The following is a 17648-nucleotide window of genomic DNA, read 5'->3' as shown; positions in this document are numbered from 1 at the left end:
TGTGATAATGATTAGTTTCTCCAGCAGCTGTAAGAGCCTGAGAGGTGAGAGCTCTGGTCAGATGTGATGAAGCATCTATTAAGACTGCTGTGGCCAAACACCCTCCATGAGACCCTCATCCGAACTGTCTGTGCTTCCTCAGAAAAAACTTCTTCAGACCAAAGTTATTTTTTAATCAATATGATCTTAATGTGCCTGCTGGTAACTTTCCCTACTGACCTTTTAAAAGTAATAACTCGGGAAGAACACATTTGTTTTGAGGAAACAAGAAAAATCCTGTCAGGACAGGTTGATTTCAGAATCAATATCCTCTCAGTGTGCCTGCTGCTAACTTTTCTGAATGACCTTTTGATAGAATGTTTATTTCACCCACTTGATTGAAAGACTCGGGAAAACAACCTTCAAAGGCCAAATTAGGGTCTGGAGTTACTGGAAATTTATGCTTCAGCGGGAAATCAACGTTGTAACCTGATGTGCACCTCCCTAGAAATGTAACTACACGTCAGGTCTATGCAACTTTTGTGACTGGTCTGTTCAGTACAGTCGATTCCTGCTGGCATTTTTAAACGTATCAGTGAGAGAATAAAAATCATTGCTTCAATATAAGTTTAAATCAGACAAACCAACACAAACAGAAAAAATCTGATGAACAGGGACGTACCTCTGGTCTCGTAATGTACCACTCCTGCAAAGTGCTGGATACCAAACTGGGTTTCGTAGCAGTTTTTAGGAGGAATGTAGTTGGAGTTGAGCTTGTGCTGAGAGTTGAGCTTATACAGCATCGTAGCATCAGTTCCCTGAAAAGAAAAAAAAAAAAACGCACATCAATCAAAGCCAAATTCAGTAAGACTTATCTTTACAAGTATCTACTAAATATCTGTTGCACCTTGGGAAACTTGCTCTCTTCATCTATGAGGGAGATGATGTTCATGGGTTTGTTGGCGATCATGTCCAATGCATCCTGGTTGTCTGTGAACTCAATGTGCTGCCAGCTGATGTCCTCCAGGTTGTATTCTTCCTGCTCCAGTTTAAAGACGTGGCGGACAAAGAATTGCTGCAAGTTCTCGTTGGCGAAGTTGATGCACAGCTGCTCAAAACTACAGTGGAAAAAAAAAAAGATGACAGCGTTAAACTAATAAAGTAGCATAAATGATCTACAAAAACACTCTTTTACACAACTTCTCACCTGTTGACGATAAAGTTCTCAAAGCCAAAGATGTCCAGCAAACCGATGGATCTTCGGATGATGGTACTCTCGCAGGAAGGAGGTCGGTATATGGCAGCATTAATCTTATCCACTATCCAGATAAACAACCTCCCGTAGATCCCCTGGATGACAGAATTCATGAACTTTGCTGAAGCAGACTCGCTCACCGCCTCCTAAGTGTGCTTCTTCATCACCATCATTGTCTTCGTTGTACGGCAACGTCATTAGCGTCATTAAGGTTCGGAGACTCCCAAAAATATTTTCCCACAGACCCTTTCCCAGACTTCACTCCAACATAAATACTTCATAGTTATTAGGAATGGGAAAATGTTACACAATTACCACCAAAGGTGTAGAAATAACAAGCAGTGTCCCATCCACCAGCATAGGGGGGTAAGTGGAGGGACACATTTTAAGGTAAGCCAGCACCTTCCAGGTCTGTGTGTGTATCGCACCTGTGCAGGCTCTCCTAACCAAGCTCCATAAAACCATCATGACAGTGACAACAAATGTCCATGCCTTGTAATATTATCTAGGGTCTTAAATTCTCGCCTGCTCTGCAGAATAAGTGAGTCTTGCATAGTTGTACATGAACGAGCTCTCCAACTTGCAGGTAATGGCTAAATTGGCTCTTTAGCTCACAGCAGATCTCCTGGAGAGTAAGTCAAGGACTCTGTTACCAGCTATAGCTGTAGAGTGTGTCTGCAGAAAGACAGACTCGTAGAAAGAAGAAGTTGGATTGTCTGGAGGACAATCACAACATGATCTGTGAAAGACTTGGTGATTACGTGTATTACCTCTAAAACAGGACAAAATCTGTACCTTAACAAAGGCGTCCCTGACATCCAGGCCTTGCTCCACACTTAGAGGGGTGACAACACTTTCACCACGTGTGATGAGGGTTCGTGTCGTCAAACACACCATCACATCTTTAGGCTCCACCTACGGTTCACAACGACCAACAAAAGCATCACCAAAAAAACTGCCAGATATCAATTTGAAAGAGATTTAAAGCCACTCTTTTCTAAGGAAGAACAGTAAAATGGTTGTGTGTCAATCATGTGTGTGAGAACAGTTACAGACCTCCATAAGCGACGCAGCGGTCACCAAGTCAGGAGATCTCACAACCACACAGGCGTCTAAATTATCATAGGTACGAGCTGAGGGAAGCAAGACAGAACATCGTTTTCTTCACAGGTTTGTAAAGTTTGCAAATTTTCTGATTGATGCTTTAGATTTGTGTATTCACGCACCCTCGAATCGCAGGTTTCCCATATGCAGGATGGCAGCCAGAAGCTTGGAAATCTCCCAGGTTTCTGTCTCGGTGAACATGAGAACCTTCATGGCTGACAGGATGCTGGAATAATCACTCAGGTCGTTACGACCGTCACACTTTGTGCAGCTACCCTGTGATATAAAAGAAATCCAACTTCAGGTCTGCTGTTTATGAGCAGAACCAGGCCAGCGGCTCCAGGTAACTGCAATGTGGCTTAATGGGTTTCACCTGACAGCTCCGAGTGAAATGCTCTGGGAAGCAGCTACGTGCTGCTCTTTATCGGAAACGGTAAATTAACTTTACATTATTATTATATTACTTATGATCCCTGAAGCTTTGTGCACAACATTTACTGCACCATTTATGTTTCTGTACTTTAGCTTCATTTTACCATCAGGACACAAGGGCACAGTCTTTTTCCACTCACTGTTTTTATTGTAACCTCATGCATTAATTGAGACATACTTTATTATGATTGGTAATTTTTTCTTTTACTAAAATAACACTTTGTTAATCCTTTGGTTGTGGAGGACCGGAGAGGGTGCACTACATACTGGAGCAAGAACATAAAGAGCTTTAAAGACAAGAGAGTGATTTTAAAAGCAACATGTAAGCTGAAAGGCACCAGTGTGTTCTCTCCTTCCAGGCCCAGTAAACACTCAGACTGTAGAGGTTTGAAATATATTGAGGTTAATTAAAAACATTTTTAATAGAGCAGATAGCAGAGCACTGCAGTAGTCCACCCTGTTATAAACAAACAACACAGTGATGTTCAAAGTGCTAAACTCAGCTGTATGATGGGTACATCGATTTCTTAATTACTCATTTTTATCACTAAAAATGAGTAATTAACTGGCGAGACTCACCATAGTGAGGTAGGAGTAGTCTGTGGCAAGGCCCAGGCCCAGCTTTGACTTCATTTCAGGAGCCATGCCCTTCAACATGCAGTAGAAAATATGGTAGTTTCTCTCATTTGGAGCCTGCAGGAGCAAGAAAGAAGCAAACCCTGTATGTCCGACACACAATATGCTATGCACATGTAAGCAGCATCTACGTGATACTGTTTACGTATCATAAAGAGTATATATTATTAATCTTGGACCAGTATTTATTTTTTTTGTATGTAATATGTCCACATATGCAGGGAGACTGAATAGTTCATCTGCCCCTGTTTAATTAATGATAAATAAATGACTAATTACACACTTTGATTCAGCTGTGAAGAGTTTGATTGTAGCTTGCCTCCACCAGTGTGTGAATGTGTGTGTGAATGGGTGGATGATTGGGTGTGTAAAGCGCTTTGGGGTCCCTAGGCAGGACTAGTAAAAGCGCTATACAAATACAGGCCATTTACCATTAAATATAACAACTCCTGTGAGCACCAAAGTGAAGGCAGCTGCTGTATAAACAAATAATAAATGACAAACTAGTAAAACATTAAGACAGGTGAGACTCCCTCCTGTTAAAAGGGAGTTTTTCTGATTGTCTGATTGTTTGTGTTTTCTTTCTACTATCGTAGGGTCTTTATCTTACTACCTTACAACAACTTAGGCAACGGTTGCTGTGCTTTGGAGCTATATTAATAAAACTGAATTTAAATAAATTGAAAATAATCACAAACCCAAACAAACAAAATCACCATCCAACGTCTTGCAGTTTTAGTTAAATTAATAATTTAATTCTTCAATATTTATTGCAAATATGTGCACAATATCTTCTCTATTTGTTTATTATTTGGCTAATGTGTCATTTATTTTAGTAGTAAAAACAGTCATCATATAAACTTGAGACTGTATGTCTGTCATTGATGTCAGACTTTTGATTTTGTAAAAAAATATTAAACTGTATTTATCTAAGGTTTAGAAGCAGGATCACAACTGCTAGACTCGCTGTCAGATAACCTCTACCCAGGAGCAGCCATCAATCTTCACTCAGCCCCATCCCAAACTGCATTCTCAGGTCTAGATCATTGCTTACCATCCATCTGTCTACAAATGTTGACTAATTGTGGTTGGAGTTGTGAAAGATTTAACATATTTAATCTGGATCTGGTTTCTCACCTGTCGACACACGCGGGACTTCTCCAGCAGGTACTGCTCTATTTTGGCTCCTTCAATGGCCCCTCGCTTGTTGAAGTGGATATCTATGTACTTCCCAAAGCGACTGGAGTTGTCATTTCGAATTGTCTTGGCATTGCCGAAAGCTGAAGAAATTGACAAACCAGACGATGAAGGTGACCCATGACACTTTCTTCCATGTTCACTGTCCATTCGTGGACTGAAGGTGATCTTTTTTGGAGTTTAATGCTTACCTTCGAGGATAGGCGTGGCTTCTAGGACTTGCTGCTCTATCCAGGAGTGCTGCCCGCTGATGGCAGCGAGGAACTGCAGAATCAGCTTTGTGCTCTCAGTCTTCCCAGCTCCAGACTCACCGCTGCCTCATAAAGAAAACAGTGACACAGTCATGCAATAAACATGATGATTTCATTACAAATAAACTATTCAAACAGCAGCAGCACACAAAGGATACTAACTATGACCAGCCTTTTTAACCAACAGAGGCTTGCAGATTAACTGCAGAGTTTTTCCTGTTTAGAAATGGCGCACGTCCATCACTTTGAGTTCTTATGAAATGATCAAGCACAAACCTGATGATGCAGCACTGGTCCTTGTTGTTCCGCTGCATGTTGAAGTAACAGTTGTCTGCGATGGCGAATATGTGCGGCGGCATCTCGCCGATCTTCTTATTGGTGTAGAGGCGGATCTGGTCTGGAGTATAGATGGGCAGCAGCTGGTAAGGGTTGACTGCTACCAGTATTGAGCCTGTATACGTCTGCAGACACCCAAAGACAGACGAAAGTCGATGTTTTAAACATGAGATAGATCAAAAACTCAGGGACAAAATATGTGAATCAAACACTACTGACAGGGTATAAAACAAAATTTTATGCTCTCCAAAATATATGAGATGATTATAAAAATAATGTCTCTATTATTCCTATTTAGTGGTCTTAACTTTGACTTACTAGCATTTCTAAGATTGGGTGTTTTACAAGTACAAATGCCTGTTTCTATCGGTGAACCTCCGGTCAAACAGCAAGGAAGGGACGTTCTGTTTTATTTATAGCAACAAGTAAATGCTGCTGTTGCTGGGCGCTTAAGATACAAGTAAACAGATTAACCTGAATAAGACCTTAACTGGGCCAAAGCCAGTGGTTACTGCTTTGCTGAACACGCGAGTAAAAGGCCTGGAAGTTACAGAAACTAATTGCACCTCAGGCGATCGTAAATGCAGCTGCGTTGGTGCCACAAAGGGAAACTTACGTAGATGACGCATTCATTATAGCGGATTAGCAGGTTACGGAGGATGCCAGCTTCATTGAGGTCACCCAGACGGATCATGTCCTCCACCCCATGTATGGAGGTTGGGTGCATGGGTTTGATGTTGGTGGCATTTTGAGGGGAAATCCAGTGCTCCTGCATTGGTGAGGAATGAGGAAGCAGATTAGAGGAACAAAGGCCTCAAAAGCCACATGAAGTCACACTGACTCATCCTTCTTTGACGGAAAGAATTAATTGGCAGTTTTGTGTCATTTTAAAAGGACAAAAAAATCTCTACGGTACCTGTCATATAAACAGATTGAGGGTACAGTGGTGTTTAGACGGGGAATGAAAAACAAAAAACAAAACAAAAAAAACTTAAAAAAAGACAAAACAAAGTTCAAAAGCCAAAGGAAACCATATCGGGAACACACTAGAAACAAGAGATCAGAACACAGTACAACGTAACAAAGAACACAGGCAAACTGAGGCTAAAAATACACATGACACAAGGAGGTAAGTGGAAACAGGAGGGGAACTAAACACAACTGAACACAATTAAGTTAAATGACAGAAACTAGAGACAATGCATGGGAGACTAAGTAAAACACAAACTAAATAGAAACACTGAACATGAAGCGAGAAACTGATGGATCAAACTCTAATACAAACAGAAGCTCGAACTAAGAAACAAGGGCTCAAAATACTAAAGGAACACATGAAGAAAAACGAAAGTAATAAGTGAACTAAGAATGAAGCAAATACTCAAAAAAGTTCAAACCATTTAAAACCCATGATCATGAAAAGCATTACAAATTATTGGACGCAGATTAGGTTTAATGGTCTAATACAATACAAGTGTGCAACAGCAAAACACAGTCTGAGTTTTGGACTCTGAATTCAGGTCTATTGTTAACTATTCGTGATTTATTTAGAATCTAAGCTTGTGCGTTTAGAGCTCTTAGTTTATAAATTTCAGATTTTTTTCCTCTGTTTTTGGCCTTTAGTTCTTATTACTTGTGTTCTCTGGTTTTTGTCGTATCCTGTCATCAAGTCCTCGCTCTGTGTGTGTATATAGCGTCAGTCCACTTTCAGTCCTTATCACAGTATCTACGCAGTCTCCCTTGTTTTCATATTTGAAAAACCTAAATTCTAGTTTCTCTTGTTTATGTAGTCTACCTTGGAGTACTGCTTTCAGGTCCTTCCTGCTTTTCTGCAAACTTACCCGGCCTTCATCATCCAGAACCTGGATCTGTCCAGAGTCGCACAGTTTGACCACGGCTCCCACGGGGACGTCAAACTCCCGGCCCGTTTTAAGATCCAGCCACACATAGTCCCCCTGGATTACAAAACTTTAGTTAAAGACTGCAGGAAGTAATAGAATAACATCATAATATCAGAGTAAACTGAAGCTGAATGATTTTTTTTTATCTCCCTGGGGAAGTTCAGAGCACTTGTTAAAAAAAATCTGTAACCAAAGATGTCAACTGTTTGTAATCATATAATTTCTTATCTCATACTTATACTTTAACTCTTTTTATTCCTAGATGTTATTTTGAAATTTGAGCAGAAAACATCAGGTTTTCCCCGTAACAGCTGCAAAACCTGATGAGCTGCATGTGCCTTAGCTGTACGTGACATTTGTTATGGTCTCCTTGTCTGCATTCAACTATTTGAATATACATGTTGGATAACCAGGAAATATCAGTTGCACCACACACCCAGTTACCCAGTTTTTCAGCTGCCAACTAGTTACATTTTTGAGGATTTAGTCTGAAAAAAGGATTTAAACTTGACCACATCCACCAGGAAGGCCATGATGTAACACTGAGACTTAGGTAACCCTACGTAACAACAAATAAGGCTTAATTTTCCTGAGGTGGAACCAACACTTAGCAAAAACCATGACTGAGCAGGTTGCTACAGGAGGTATTAAAAATCTACAAAACAGTCAACCAATCATGGCACTGACTGTGCCATTAGACATACTATGAAAAGCAAGCCCCCTGGAGATGAACACAGCCGACCCTAAAAAAGTGCATTTATCATCTTAGACGTGTCAGCACAGAGGTCATTTTGTGTTTTGCCAATGAATGACAAACACGAGGTGTCATTTAGATGTAAATCAGAAGGGGAGCTGGTATAAACCTCATCATAACACTGCAGCACGATGCTCAGCGTTCATCCCCACAGTCTAGACTGTGACCTTAAAGATGCTATTTTTGCTTCCATTTAACAACATCCAGATGTCTCCCACTCGAATGAGATTCATAGCCGTGGCTCTGAGCTGAGATTGAAACGGTGCAGGAGTGTCTGAGTCGTGCCCTGCAGGACTCTCGGGGGAGAAAGGCACTGGCATCTAGTTATTGAAAGGGAAACTATTGATGGCCTGATATGAGGTAACTGCCCAGCTTTTTCTATATTTAGTGTGTCAGGACTGTGGAGCTCATGCTGAATAAATCATTCTTGCTCACAATTTGATTTTCGGTTGTTTCTTTTTACATTTTAATTTAATTTAAAATCATTAAACCTGCTGGCTGGCCCACCATAACAAACAAACATTCCCATAAGACACTAAAATGTCAGGTTAAACTGACCTACTTGCATGAGTTGATGCTAAAGAGACCTAAACTATGCTTTTTGTGTTAAAGTAGTAGAGCCACAATCTGGATTTTAAGCCGATCTTTTATGAACAGAGGCACTGGCAAGGTTGATGTAACGATTATGGCCTCTCATAATAATAATATGGAAGAAGAAAATGAACGAGTTCAGTAACCTTCCACCCTCCTTCAATAAATCCCAAATGATCCTTCAGACAGACAGTAAAAAAGTGCTGCCGTGCTCAGATATTCACCTACTGACTTCTGAGCCCTTACAAAATTGAGTTTAATTTTCCCTTCTTAAATAATCAAACACAGAATACTGTGTATCAAGTTTGTGGTTATGGCAGAGGCTTAAGTCATTAGGGAAAGCTCTGTACCTCAGTAGAAAATCAAAAGAAACCATCATAATACAAATGCACTGAAGCGTGATCACCCTAACCTCAACTCTAACCCTCAGCAAAAATAACTTCTCCTGAGTCTCTGCGATTAGACAAAAAATAAAATCAATGACAAACAAAAAGAATTAAAAACACTAGTCTGTTTAGCCTTTCTCTAAAAAATAATATTATGGTAGAGTCAGCATCTAAGAAGACTTAGACCTCAGACAATTAAAGCATCTGATATGAAATAACTTGAAATTTCAAATTATTTTCTCAAAATTTTGAGATAGTAACCCAAACTTTTGACTTATGGATCCATGCAAAAAAAATTTTCTCCACTGGCAAAAACACTGGTCCACTGGTCGCTACGTAAAAATCTTTTGGCGAGTAATGCATTGAAAAGTTCCTTGTAATTGCTTTGTTCTCCAATATATTTTTTGTTATCAACTTGGGTGCAAATACTCTCCAAATACTCGCAGAGAGGTAGGGAAACTGCAAAAAGTATGATGCAAACCAGAAACTGAGACTCATTTCCTTCAAAGTAAAATCTGTGCCTCTCTGCTACAACAAATAAACTGCTGATGTCAATGTCTAACCAGGTCCCATTACAACATGGACACCAACAGAAACTCCACCTAAGTTTAAAAATAATAAATATCAGCAAAGGAAAAAATATTACCTGACTTTTTACATTAATGTCCATCCATAATTCCCACAGAACGTTTGTACAGAAACGAACTTAAGAACTTACTTTTAATACACGGACAGGACAAAGAGGTTGGAAGACATTCAGAACCATTTGGTACAGGACCCACCTGTTGCAGAATGACCATGGTTCAGCCTCGTGTTGATTCCAGGTCATCAGAAGTCACCATATGAGGGCTCTAAAATGAAACCAGTCACAGACATCACATTAACTTTGAGACAACAGACTGCATCTACTTCGTATGTATGAATTACACATTTTTATACACACAGTTTGAGGGAAAGTCACCAAAACAAAGACTGTTCAACAGGTTTTTTTGGATAACGAGATGAGAGAACAGATGAGGGGGGAAAAAAACAGGATACACAAGTTTTTCATGTTCTTTGCCACGTGGGGTTGAGACCAAGAAAAAACAACGTCTACTTTTAATTCATTATGATATATTATGCTTTTTTCCACCTCTATACTATTAACTCTACTCAAAATAGGCACTTCCTCTCATTTTAAGCCAGCTTTCCTTTGATTTGCTGCTTCCCCCAGTCTGAAACGAGCTGAAACATGGATGATTTTTGAAGACTAACAGTTGCCAACACGAGAGTATGTCAGCATTAGCAATGTACACAAAAGATATCTAAGTTTATATTGTTGTCAGCCTGTGCTGCCATCATCAACCCCAATTTATTACAAACCATCTACAGTATTTTTACAGGTGCGTAAGATTGAAGTTATGACTGCGTTCATTTATATTTGGAGCATTTAGGAGCAAATCTAAGCTGTCCTGACACAAACAGCTTCTTATCACCTACAAAGCTGTTATGGTGAACATTTTTGGCTAACTCCCACCAATACAGAGCAGTATTATCATTATTATCATTCTTTTAGATTCATGTTGAATTGTAGACTCTGTTTTAGCTTTGTTTGAGCCTCCACCCATTCCTAATGAAAACATGTCAGTCTATAGCTTCAAAAAGCTCCACTGATCTCAAAGGGCAATGGACTGCATTTGTGGTAGAGCTGTGTGCCATAAAATCACTACAAAAGTTGCAGAGACTGTGTACACCAGACACATTTCGTATTGCACACTTAAATAAACTAGATCAGAGACGTGCTATAGTTCGTGATGGGTTTTAGGAGCCATAAGAGGTCTGAGATCTAATATGAGGAGGTGAACAAAAAGTCTGATCACCATCAGTCCTTTCAGAGCCGAGACACACAGTCCTGTGGTTCAACCAGTGAAGGAAACAGGGGGCGGGTGCAGAGTTTAAAGGGTCTGATAGGGGCTGTTAAAGGCTTACTGGGATTCCTGGGGCTAATCCCATCGCTTAAGTACGAGGCATAGTTGTTGCAGCTATGATTTTCCTTCCACATGAGGCTGTCTTACTGTTTTTGTACTCATTTATATTAAAGGTGATGTGGCTGTTACATATAGTGGGATACGTGTTTATAGTGGCCTTTTTGTTTAAGGAACTATAGAAGAGGAATTGTTAGTCTTTAAAGGTTTGTATTTTGTACTGACTATAGCACACACAGAAAAACTACTAGAGTATGAGTGACACAAGGTAATTAAACAAGGCGAGGTTTGGAGCTGTTAGAAAACAAATAGATTGGTTTGAATTAATAAAGGCAGGATGAATGAGGTGGGCGAATGGAGAAATAAAACTAAGATGACTGCTTCTCTGCTAATTCATTCTGAGGAGAAACAAACACGTTAGTAATATAAATAGCCTGTGTGGCCAGAGAAGAAACACAATGACCCAGAGGATATGAGTGATGAAGATAAACCATGTCACGGGGGAGGGGCTAAATCTACTAAATACCCATTGGAGCACTAATAAATCTATTAACATTTATTTAGACTGCAAAGAAAACTGTATTAAAGTCTGATTATATGCACATAAAAAATAAGCTTCATGTGGTGAAGTGAAGCTACTGAAGGGCAATAGAGTTGATATACAAGTAATTACCAGTCACAATATGTTCAGCTTAGACCAAGACAGAGCTTCTAATCCAGAACCACAGGGTGCCAATCTGGCAACTGTCCCAAACACAGACACTTAGCTCTCCACCTGACTTTACAATGTGGACTGGAGTCATCGTGGCCTCACATTTTTCCAGTAGTTTTTATTTAAATTTTATTTTAATTATAAGTATTTATTCAAACACCTTTTCTCTCTTTTTTAAGAGTGAAAGAGAAAAAATGTAATAAAAAACAGGAACGGGACTTAGTAAAGATATAAATACAATTAAACAATAAAAAGAAAATAAATAAGGTACAGTAAGTAATGCAAAGGTACATTTGGGAAAACTATGATGTAATGTCATGGAGAAGGTGACTCTTCCATTGTAAAAATTAGTCTCACTTTATAATACAGCGAGCAACTAAGGGCGTAATCCCACTGTAATCAGACAAATTTCAATGCATTTTATTTGAAGTTACATGTGATTATAGCTCCTGAAAAGTAGGCAAACTAGAATAAAGGGGTCCTTAGTGAAGTTTTTACAGGAAAAAGGAACTTACTAGACTGTTATGTAAATGTAAGTACTGTGCAAGTTGTTTTAAGTAATGCACATGCAATTTCATGTTATTTTTGCAGAAGAACAAACACTATTTCCCCCTTTTTTTTTTTTTACATCTTTATTTAGTATTCATTATGTTATTGTGCGTGACGGATGTTCTATTATTCAACTGTCCTGAAAAATGCAGTGTATTTACAATGTAAGATGAAGAAATTGTTTGTTTTACTGCAAAATTACCTCAAAATGAAAGAGTACTTAAATTACTCCCAGATTAATTTGTTTCCTTTCCTGTGAAATACCTGAAGTTATACAACATTTAAAGCTACTTATACACTACTAAAAGCATTAACAGGCTGATTTCTGTTGACATATGTTGACAAAAAAAATAAAGAAACCAAATAAATTTCTTGTGTATTTTTATGTTATTTAAATTTTGTAAGTACACACACTGTTTATGTTTTTACTAATATTCCAGTTCGCTAAAATATTTTCCTCACTCAGTTTTAGTTTTTAGTTTAGTTTTCCGCTTACGTTTCTAAAACCTCTGAGGTTGATCTGTGAAAAGGCAGCGAAAGACATCCCTGTTTACTCTGACAATTTAATCAAGTGTTTGCAGCAGTCCTGCTTTTATGACATTTACTTTTCAGGTTTTCAACTCTTGCACAAATATTAACCACCAATTTTATTTTCTGTGTTCTATTGTAACTTTACTCCAAAAGACTTGTACGTCAAATTTTGTGAACTTTTATGTCCTGTTTTCTTTTTAAAATGCTGCTTTGTTTAAATGTACTTTGCAATTCCTGGGTGTAAAAAGCAATATATAATTCAATATTTTTTGCCTGCTTACTAACACTGCCTTGTTTAATAAAAAAGTAATAATAATATAATAAAGGATCCAAACCATTATCACAGTAACCTATGTAACTGACATGCTTTTGCATTGAGCTGCTTATGAAGAGGATGCTGTGACACAATGTGATCTGTTGGAGGTAATCCCCATTTATTCTGATAGCAGCAAAGGATAAGCAACATCATGTAAGGAAACTGCCTGACTTTGAATTTCTGTGCAGAAACAGCGCAAAAGTTGTCTCAATTCACCAGAACCTGAACATATTTATGAGTGAGACATAATACTGATATATTGGGGTAACACTGAAAATAGGAGGGAAAAAATAAGTACAAAAAGTTCCTAAAGTAGAACCTAAATCATTTATAGGGAGAAATAAAAGAGAAGATAAAAGTGCTGTGGAGCTTAGAGGTCAGCCAGGTATATGAAATACTTTAGTAGTTCAACAGATTTTGTTCACAAGAGTACAAGAAATTTTACAACACCACTTAAATCCGTATCATTAAATTCTTCTTCTTTCATTTGCTCCCTGTTGGGGTCACCACAGCAGATCATCTGCCTCCACCTCACCCCTGCCTCACACAAACCCTCTGCATGTGCTCCTTCACTACATCCATAAATCCATCCTTTGACCGACATATCCACTCTCCCAACTCTGTACATGTCCAAACCATCTCAGCAGTCCTTCCCTAACTTTGTCTGCAAACTGTTCAACCTGCAAACATTAGGCTCATAAACAGGTGAGAAAATTGATCATGAAACCATGAAAAAGTAGGCCAGTCTTGAAACTACAGCCTCTTAAGAAACAAACAAAACAAAACATAACAACCCTCATTGTTGATATATTTTACCAGATCAAAAGCCGAAGTTGCATAGCGTATAACAATCATTGGGGAAAGGTGTGTCCATCATGCATCGTGTGACAATTCTAAGAGTTTAATGTGCTAAAAAAATAAAAAATCATGTTTTTGTATTACTCTTATGGGTTGTGATAGATCTCCGCTGATTGCTCATTTTAAAAAATGCACCATTTTTAACTACTGGTTACTACTGGATAACATCATTTCACCATGATGCTGGTGAAAAACAAAATCACTTCTTCTTAAATAAATGACATCAGCAATAGTGTATAAAAAAATGTAAACGCTCTTATCTGTTCTTTTGTTTATTATTATACATTTTCTGCCGAGTTTGTTCTTGACTTTTTTTTTTGATAGTCCCTCGACTTCTCTTCCATGATTACCTTCAGCTGTGTTCCCCTGATGTTTCCCATCTTCCCTTTTGTATAATTAAACCCTCAAACTGCTTGTGTTCTTATTCTGTAACACTGACTGTCTGAGCTTTTTATCTGCCGGTGAGTTTTCCCCTCATCTGCAGTCTGGAGTTTTGGACTCTGCCTTTTGTGATAGGGAGTACTGCGGCATCCCACCTTCCCACAGCCTTGCTGATAGATGCTAGGATATTTAACTAAAACTAAAAACACGAAGCTCATGTTTGTGGCTTCAGAGGAAAACGCTTAAAAATTCAATGCCAATGTTGAGATATTCTAATCTGCATGAAATCAGGGCACTGAATAGAAAACCAACATTAGCGTCGTAGTTAATGAGGCTACAAACCGGCTGATAGGCCACAAAAGGCTGACAGATCTTGATTGAATAATTAAGCACCTGCCAGGTGTTGTTTGTGTCTTAGTCTTATAATCAGCTGTCACTGGGCAATTTTTTCTCTTTTTTTTCACTTGCCAAAATCTAAAAAAGTTTACTAATAGAAATTGCACATAACATATTAACTTTCCTGCTGTTTTTCTGCCTAACAACTATTTCTTCAACCTCTTCTTCTTACGAGACCCAGAGTCACTCTGGTCTGAGATTTTCATGTAACGGCTGAGAGAAATCTTTAAGTCCCCGGCTGCTAATCTGTGTGTGTGGCCTCTAATGCTATTCGAACAAGTGTTTGCACAGCACATGCGTCCGCTGTGACTCACATGGCAGGGATTCACAGGCTCCGGCGCACAGGGGCGCGCAACGTTCATCATTGATCAAGAGAGTTCAGGAGACTCATTTCCATGAGGTCAAGTGCTTCAGTGTCTGCAAAACACAACATAGGAGAACCTCAAAAGTCAATAAAAATACTCAAACGGGGCACGTCAGCAACATCTAAAGGTACTTTTTACTCAGCTGTTTCCCTACTTCTAGGATCTACCTTTTATATGTCAAACATATGGTGAGCCAATAAAATTGATTAAACTGTGTACATTGGTGCCAATTTGACAAACCGCAATCATATAGTTCTCTAAAGACTGCAATCTCTGAGAAGGCTCATGTGTGTTGTATGTGTGCACAAATGATTTATGTGGTAATGCATTCAAGCATGGCCCAATCCAACCCACCGTTGGGTCACAGGGTGACAGGTACGGTTCACCCTAGAGAGGTCACCCGTCTGCCGCTGGTCTTCTAACTTCATATTTAAACTGACCTAAATCTAAAGCTATTTAAACTCTTTACAATGAAGTTGTAAAGGCCCAACCCTTTGGTTTGCTAATAAAAAATTATTTTTTTTCATATAATAGTGTTAGATATGTTTGCTCTCTTGGATCACAGGCAGACTCGCTGGTTCAACTTTGCAACTTCTTGGTGTTTTCCTCACGTATCCCATCTTGATTTTGCATAAAAATTAAATTATTGAGCTCTGAAACAGCTGTTAAATCCCCCCCAACTCAGAATATCTACACTTGTGGTTGAAAACCATCCAAAATGTGCTAGAAAAGGAGCACCTTGAGTAAAGAGCTGAAACAATCAATTAATAAGTTTGGGGATTATCAAATTAAAAATGCCATTCTCTAGTTTCAGCTTCTTCAATGGGAGAACCTCCTGCTGCCATAATTGAGTTTGAAAAGCTCTCAGCGTTTGACGTTTGTATTCACTGCTCCTCTCTAACCTGCTGTAATGCATGAATGATGTTCCTCTGTGCCGCTTTCATTGGTTTTTGCTCTCAAAGAGACACTTAAAAACGTTCCTATGTGACAAGAGGTGATCTCTAATCTAATTTAGAAGAAACCATCCAGACTTCATGGAATAAATACACAGTGCAGCCAGATCTATTTATTTTGAGGGAAACACAATGGCTGCTTTAAGTGCTGGCACAGGACAAAGTGAGCAATAAGAGGCTTTGGTCTAAAGCTATAGCAGAGCAGCGGCCCTCTGGCCTAATAAGCCCTCAGGCCTCGACCCATGTTTGTCTGCCCCACTTACCTCTCAGCACAATTCATAAGATCCACTATTCTTCTCTTCTATCCTCTGTTGTCTTCTGCCCAAAGTTAACAGGATGGCTGAAGAAGGGCTGGAGAAGAAACTGGAGAATTAAGTAGTTTTCTCTGCTCCTGTCGTTTTCTTAGATCTTTCCAACAGACTTCTGCTCTTCTGGTTGCGTTGTGGTCGCAGCCTCCTGCAGGTGGCTTGCAGCCCTCTCACAGTCTGATGTCTGGGACAGTAACAGGGCTCTCGAGACTCTCTTGCTGCGTCTCATTCATGGCTGCTGATCCTGATTAGCTGGGAGGGTGGAGCCTGTTGGTGGCACATACTGTACAGGGATCAGCTGGGGGAAGGAGGTGAAGAGGGAGGTGAACCAGGTCATGATTTCCAAGTTCTGGTTCTGGAATGAATTTTAAAGGGAATGCAGATCGTCTGATGCGCAGGTTTTAAATTGTGTAGATTATCTGCCTTTTTGTGTCTTGTTTATGATCAGAACCTCCCCTGTGTCCCTTTGTATACTGTTTAGACCCATTCATCTAACCCGAGGGTGCAACACACAGTGGTGGGTGAGGTCTTTCAGGTTTGTAATGAATCTCAGTGCTCCATGACAGATGCATGCATGCAAATAACACTGCTTTAATTCAGCTCTTAATAAATATATTATATATGGCAGGGGTGTCAAACAAAGTCCAGGGCCAGAATCAGCTCAGCAAAAACTCCGATCTGGCCCACTGGAAGGCTTTGGAAAATATGAAGTACATGGATTTTGCACTTTGAACTGTATTTTCTTAAGATTTACAGAATTTTCATCACCAAACAGGTACATGATGGATAAACAATTAAATGACAGAAAATGCTAAATAGGTAATTTCTACCATAGGAAAAAAAGAAAAAAAAAGATTATAAATACAGGCCAGTGTGGGCATTTTACACATCATGTAGCAGAGGCACACTGTTGAAATTGTACTTAATTCACTCATATTAAGATATTTCAAGGATTAAATGTTTAGTTAAATTTCTGCACACTGGCATAAAGTGGAGTTTCACTAGTCCGCCCACCTTAAGGTCAAAGTGGGCCGTATGTGGCCCACGATGTAACATGAATTTGACATCCCTGATACATAGAGTAACATTGTTACACGTAACTGTATGAAGGGATTCCATCATATTTTAATCTGAAAATATCTGGCTTTTTAAATTTCCTGTTCTGAAAACTCAGTTTTTAATTTCTGTCATGGAGAATAAAAATCAGGCACCGGGTGAGAGCTCAGCCTATACTTTTATATAACACAGTGAAGTTCAATTGATTATTCACAGATTTTGTTATTAATTATTCATAACATAGGTCCAAGTTTTCTTGTCTTCTTCCCCGTTTGCCTGAGTGTGTCAGAGTGCGCCGAGCTGATATCAGGCCACTTTTGTGTTTCTTAGCAGAGAGACCTCCTTAAATGATCATGTGTCACAACTTCACCGTTTATTTAGATTTATTTTAATAGTTTAAATATATTTCAGCAAAACTTCTGCTGTGTGATGATTTCAGG

General features: G+C 39.1%; 1 protein-coding gene across 4 annotated transcripts in view; it reads right to left on the bottom strand.

The window, feature by feature from the left end:
• Positions 1-16362, bottom strand: part of myo7ab (myosin VIIAb) — a 56595-nt gene extending 40233 nt beyond the window's left edge. For 3 of the 4 annotated variants that reach the window (XM_086309451.1, XM_086309453.1, XM_086309454.1), the window contains exons 1-15: positions 16108-16362; positions 14841-14943; positions 9602-9670; positions 7029-7142; positions 5807-5959; positions 5131-5315; positions 4795-4916; positions 4544-4686; positions 3350-3463; positions 2461-2614; positions 2291-2367; positions 2030-2149; positions 1187-1329; positions 887-1097; positions 662-797 (exon numbers count right to left, since the gene is read on the bottom strand). In XM_086309451.1, coding sequence (XP_086165577.1) covers positions 662-797; positions 887-1097; positions 1187-1329; positions 2030-2149; positions 2291-2367; positions 2461-2614; positions 3350-3463; positions 4544-4686; positions 4795-4916; positions 5131-5315; positions 5807-5959; positions 7029-7142; positions 9602-9619 — 1690 coding nt within the window. In that variant the 5' untranslated portion in view covers positions 9620-9670; positions 14841-14943; positions 16108-16362. The remainder of the gene's footprint in view (positions 1-661; positions 798-886; positions 1098-1186; positions 1330-2029; positions 2150-2290; positions 2368-2460; positions 2615-3349; positions 3464-4543; positions 4687-4794; positions 4917-5130; positions 5316-5806; positions 5960-7028; positions 7143-9601; positions 9671-14840; positions 14944-16107) is intronic. The other variant, XM_086309452.1, reaches the window with a different exon arrangement.
• Positions 16363-17648: the final 1286 nt, after the last annotated feature.

Source organism: Aulonocara sp. 'chitande type north' Nkhata Bay, linkage group LG10 (genome assembly GCF_057382095.1).
Source record: "Aulonocara sp. 'chitande type north' Nkhata Bay isolate Kocher_YH1m ecotype deep benthic linkage group LG10, A_spYH_male_GT1.1, whole genome shotgun sequence".
In the NCBI taxonomy this organism is placed as follows: domain Eukaryota; kingdom Metazoa; phylum Chordata; class Actinopteri; order Cichliformes; family Cichlidae; genus Aulonocara; species Aulonocara sp. 'chitande type north' Nkhata Bay.
The sequence above is the reverse complement of the archived record's forward strand: the minus strand, read 5'-3'. Positions and strand labels throughout refer to the sequence as shown.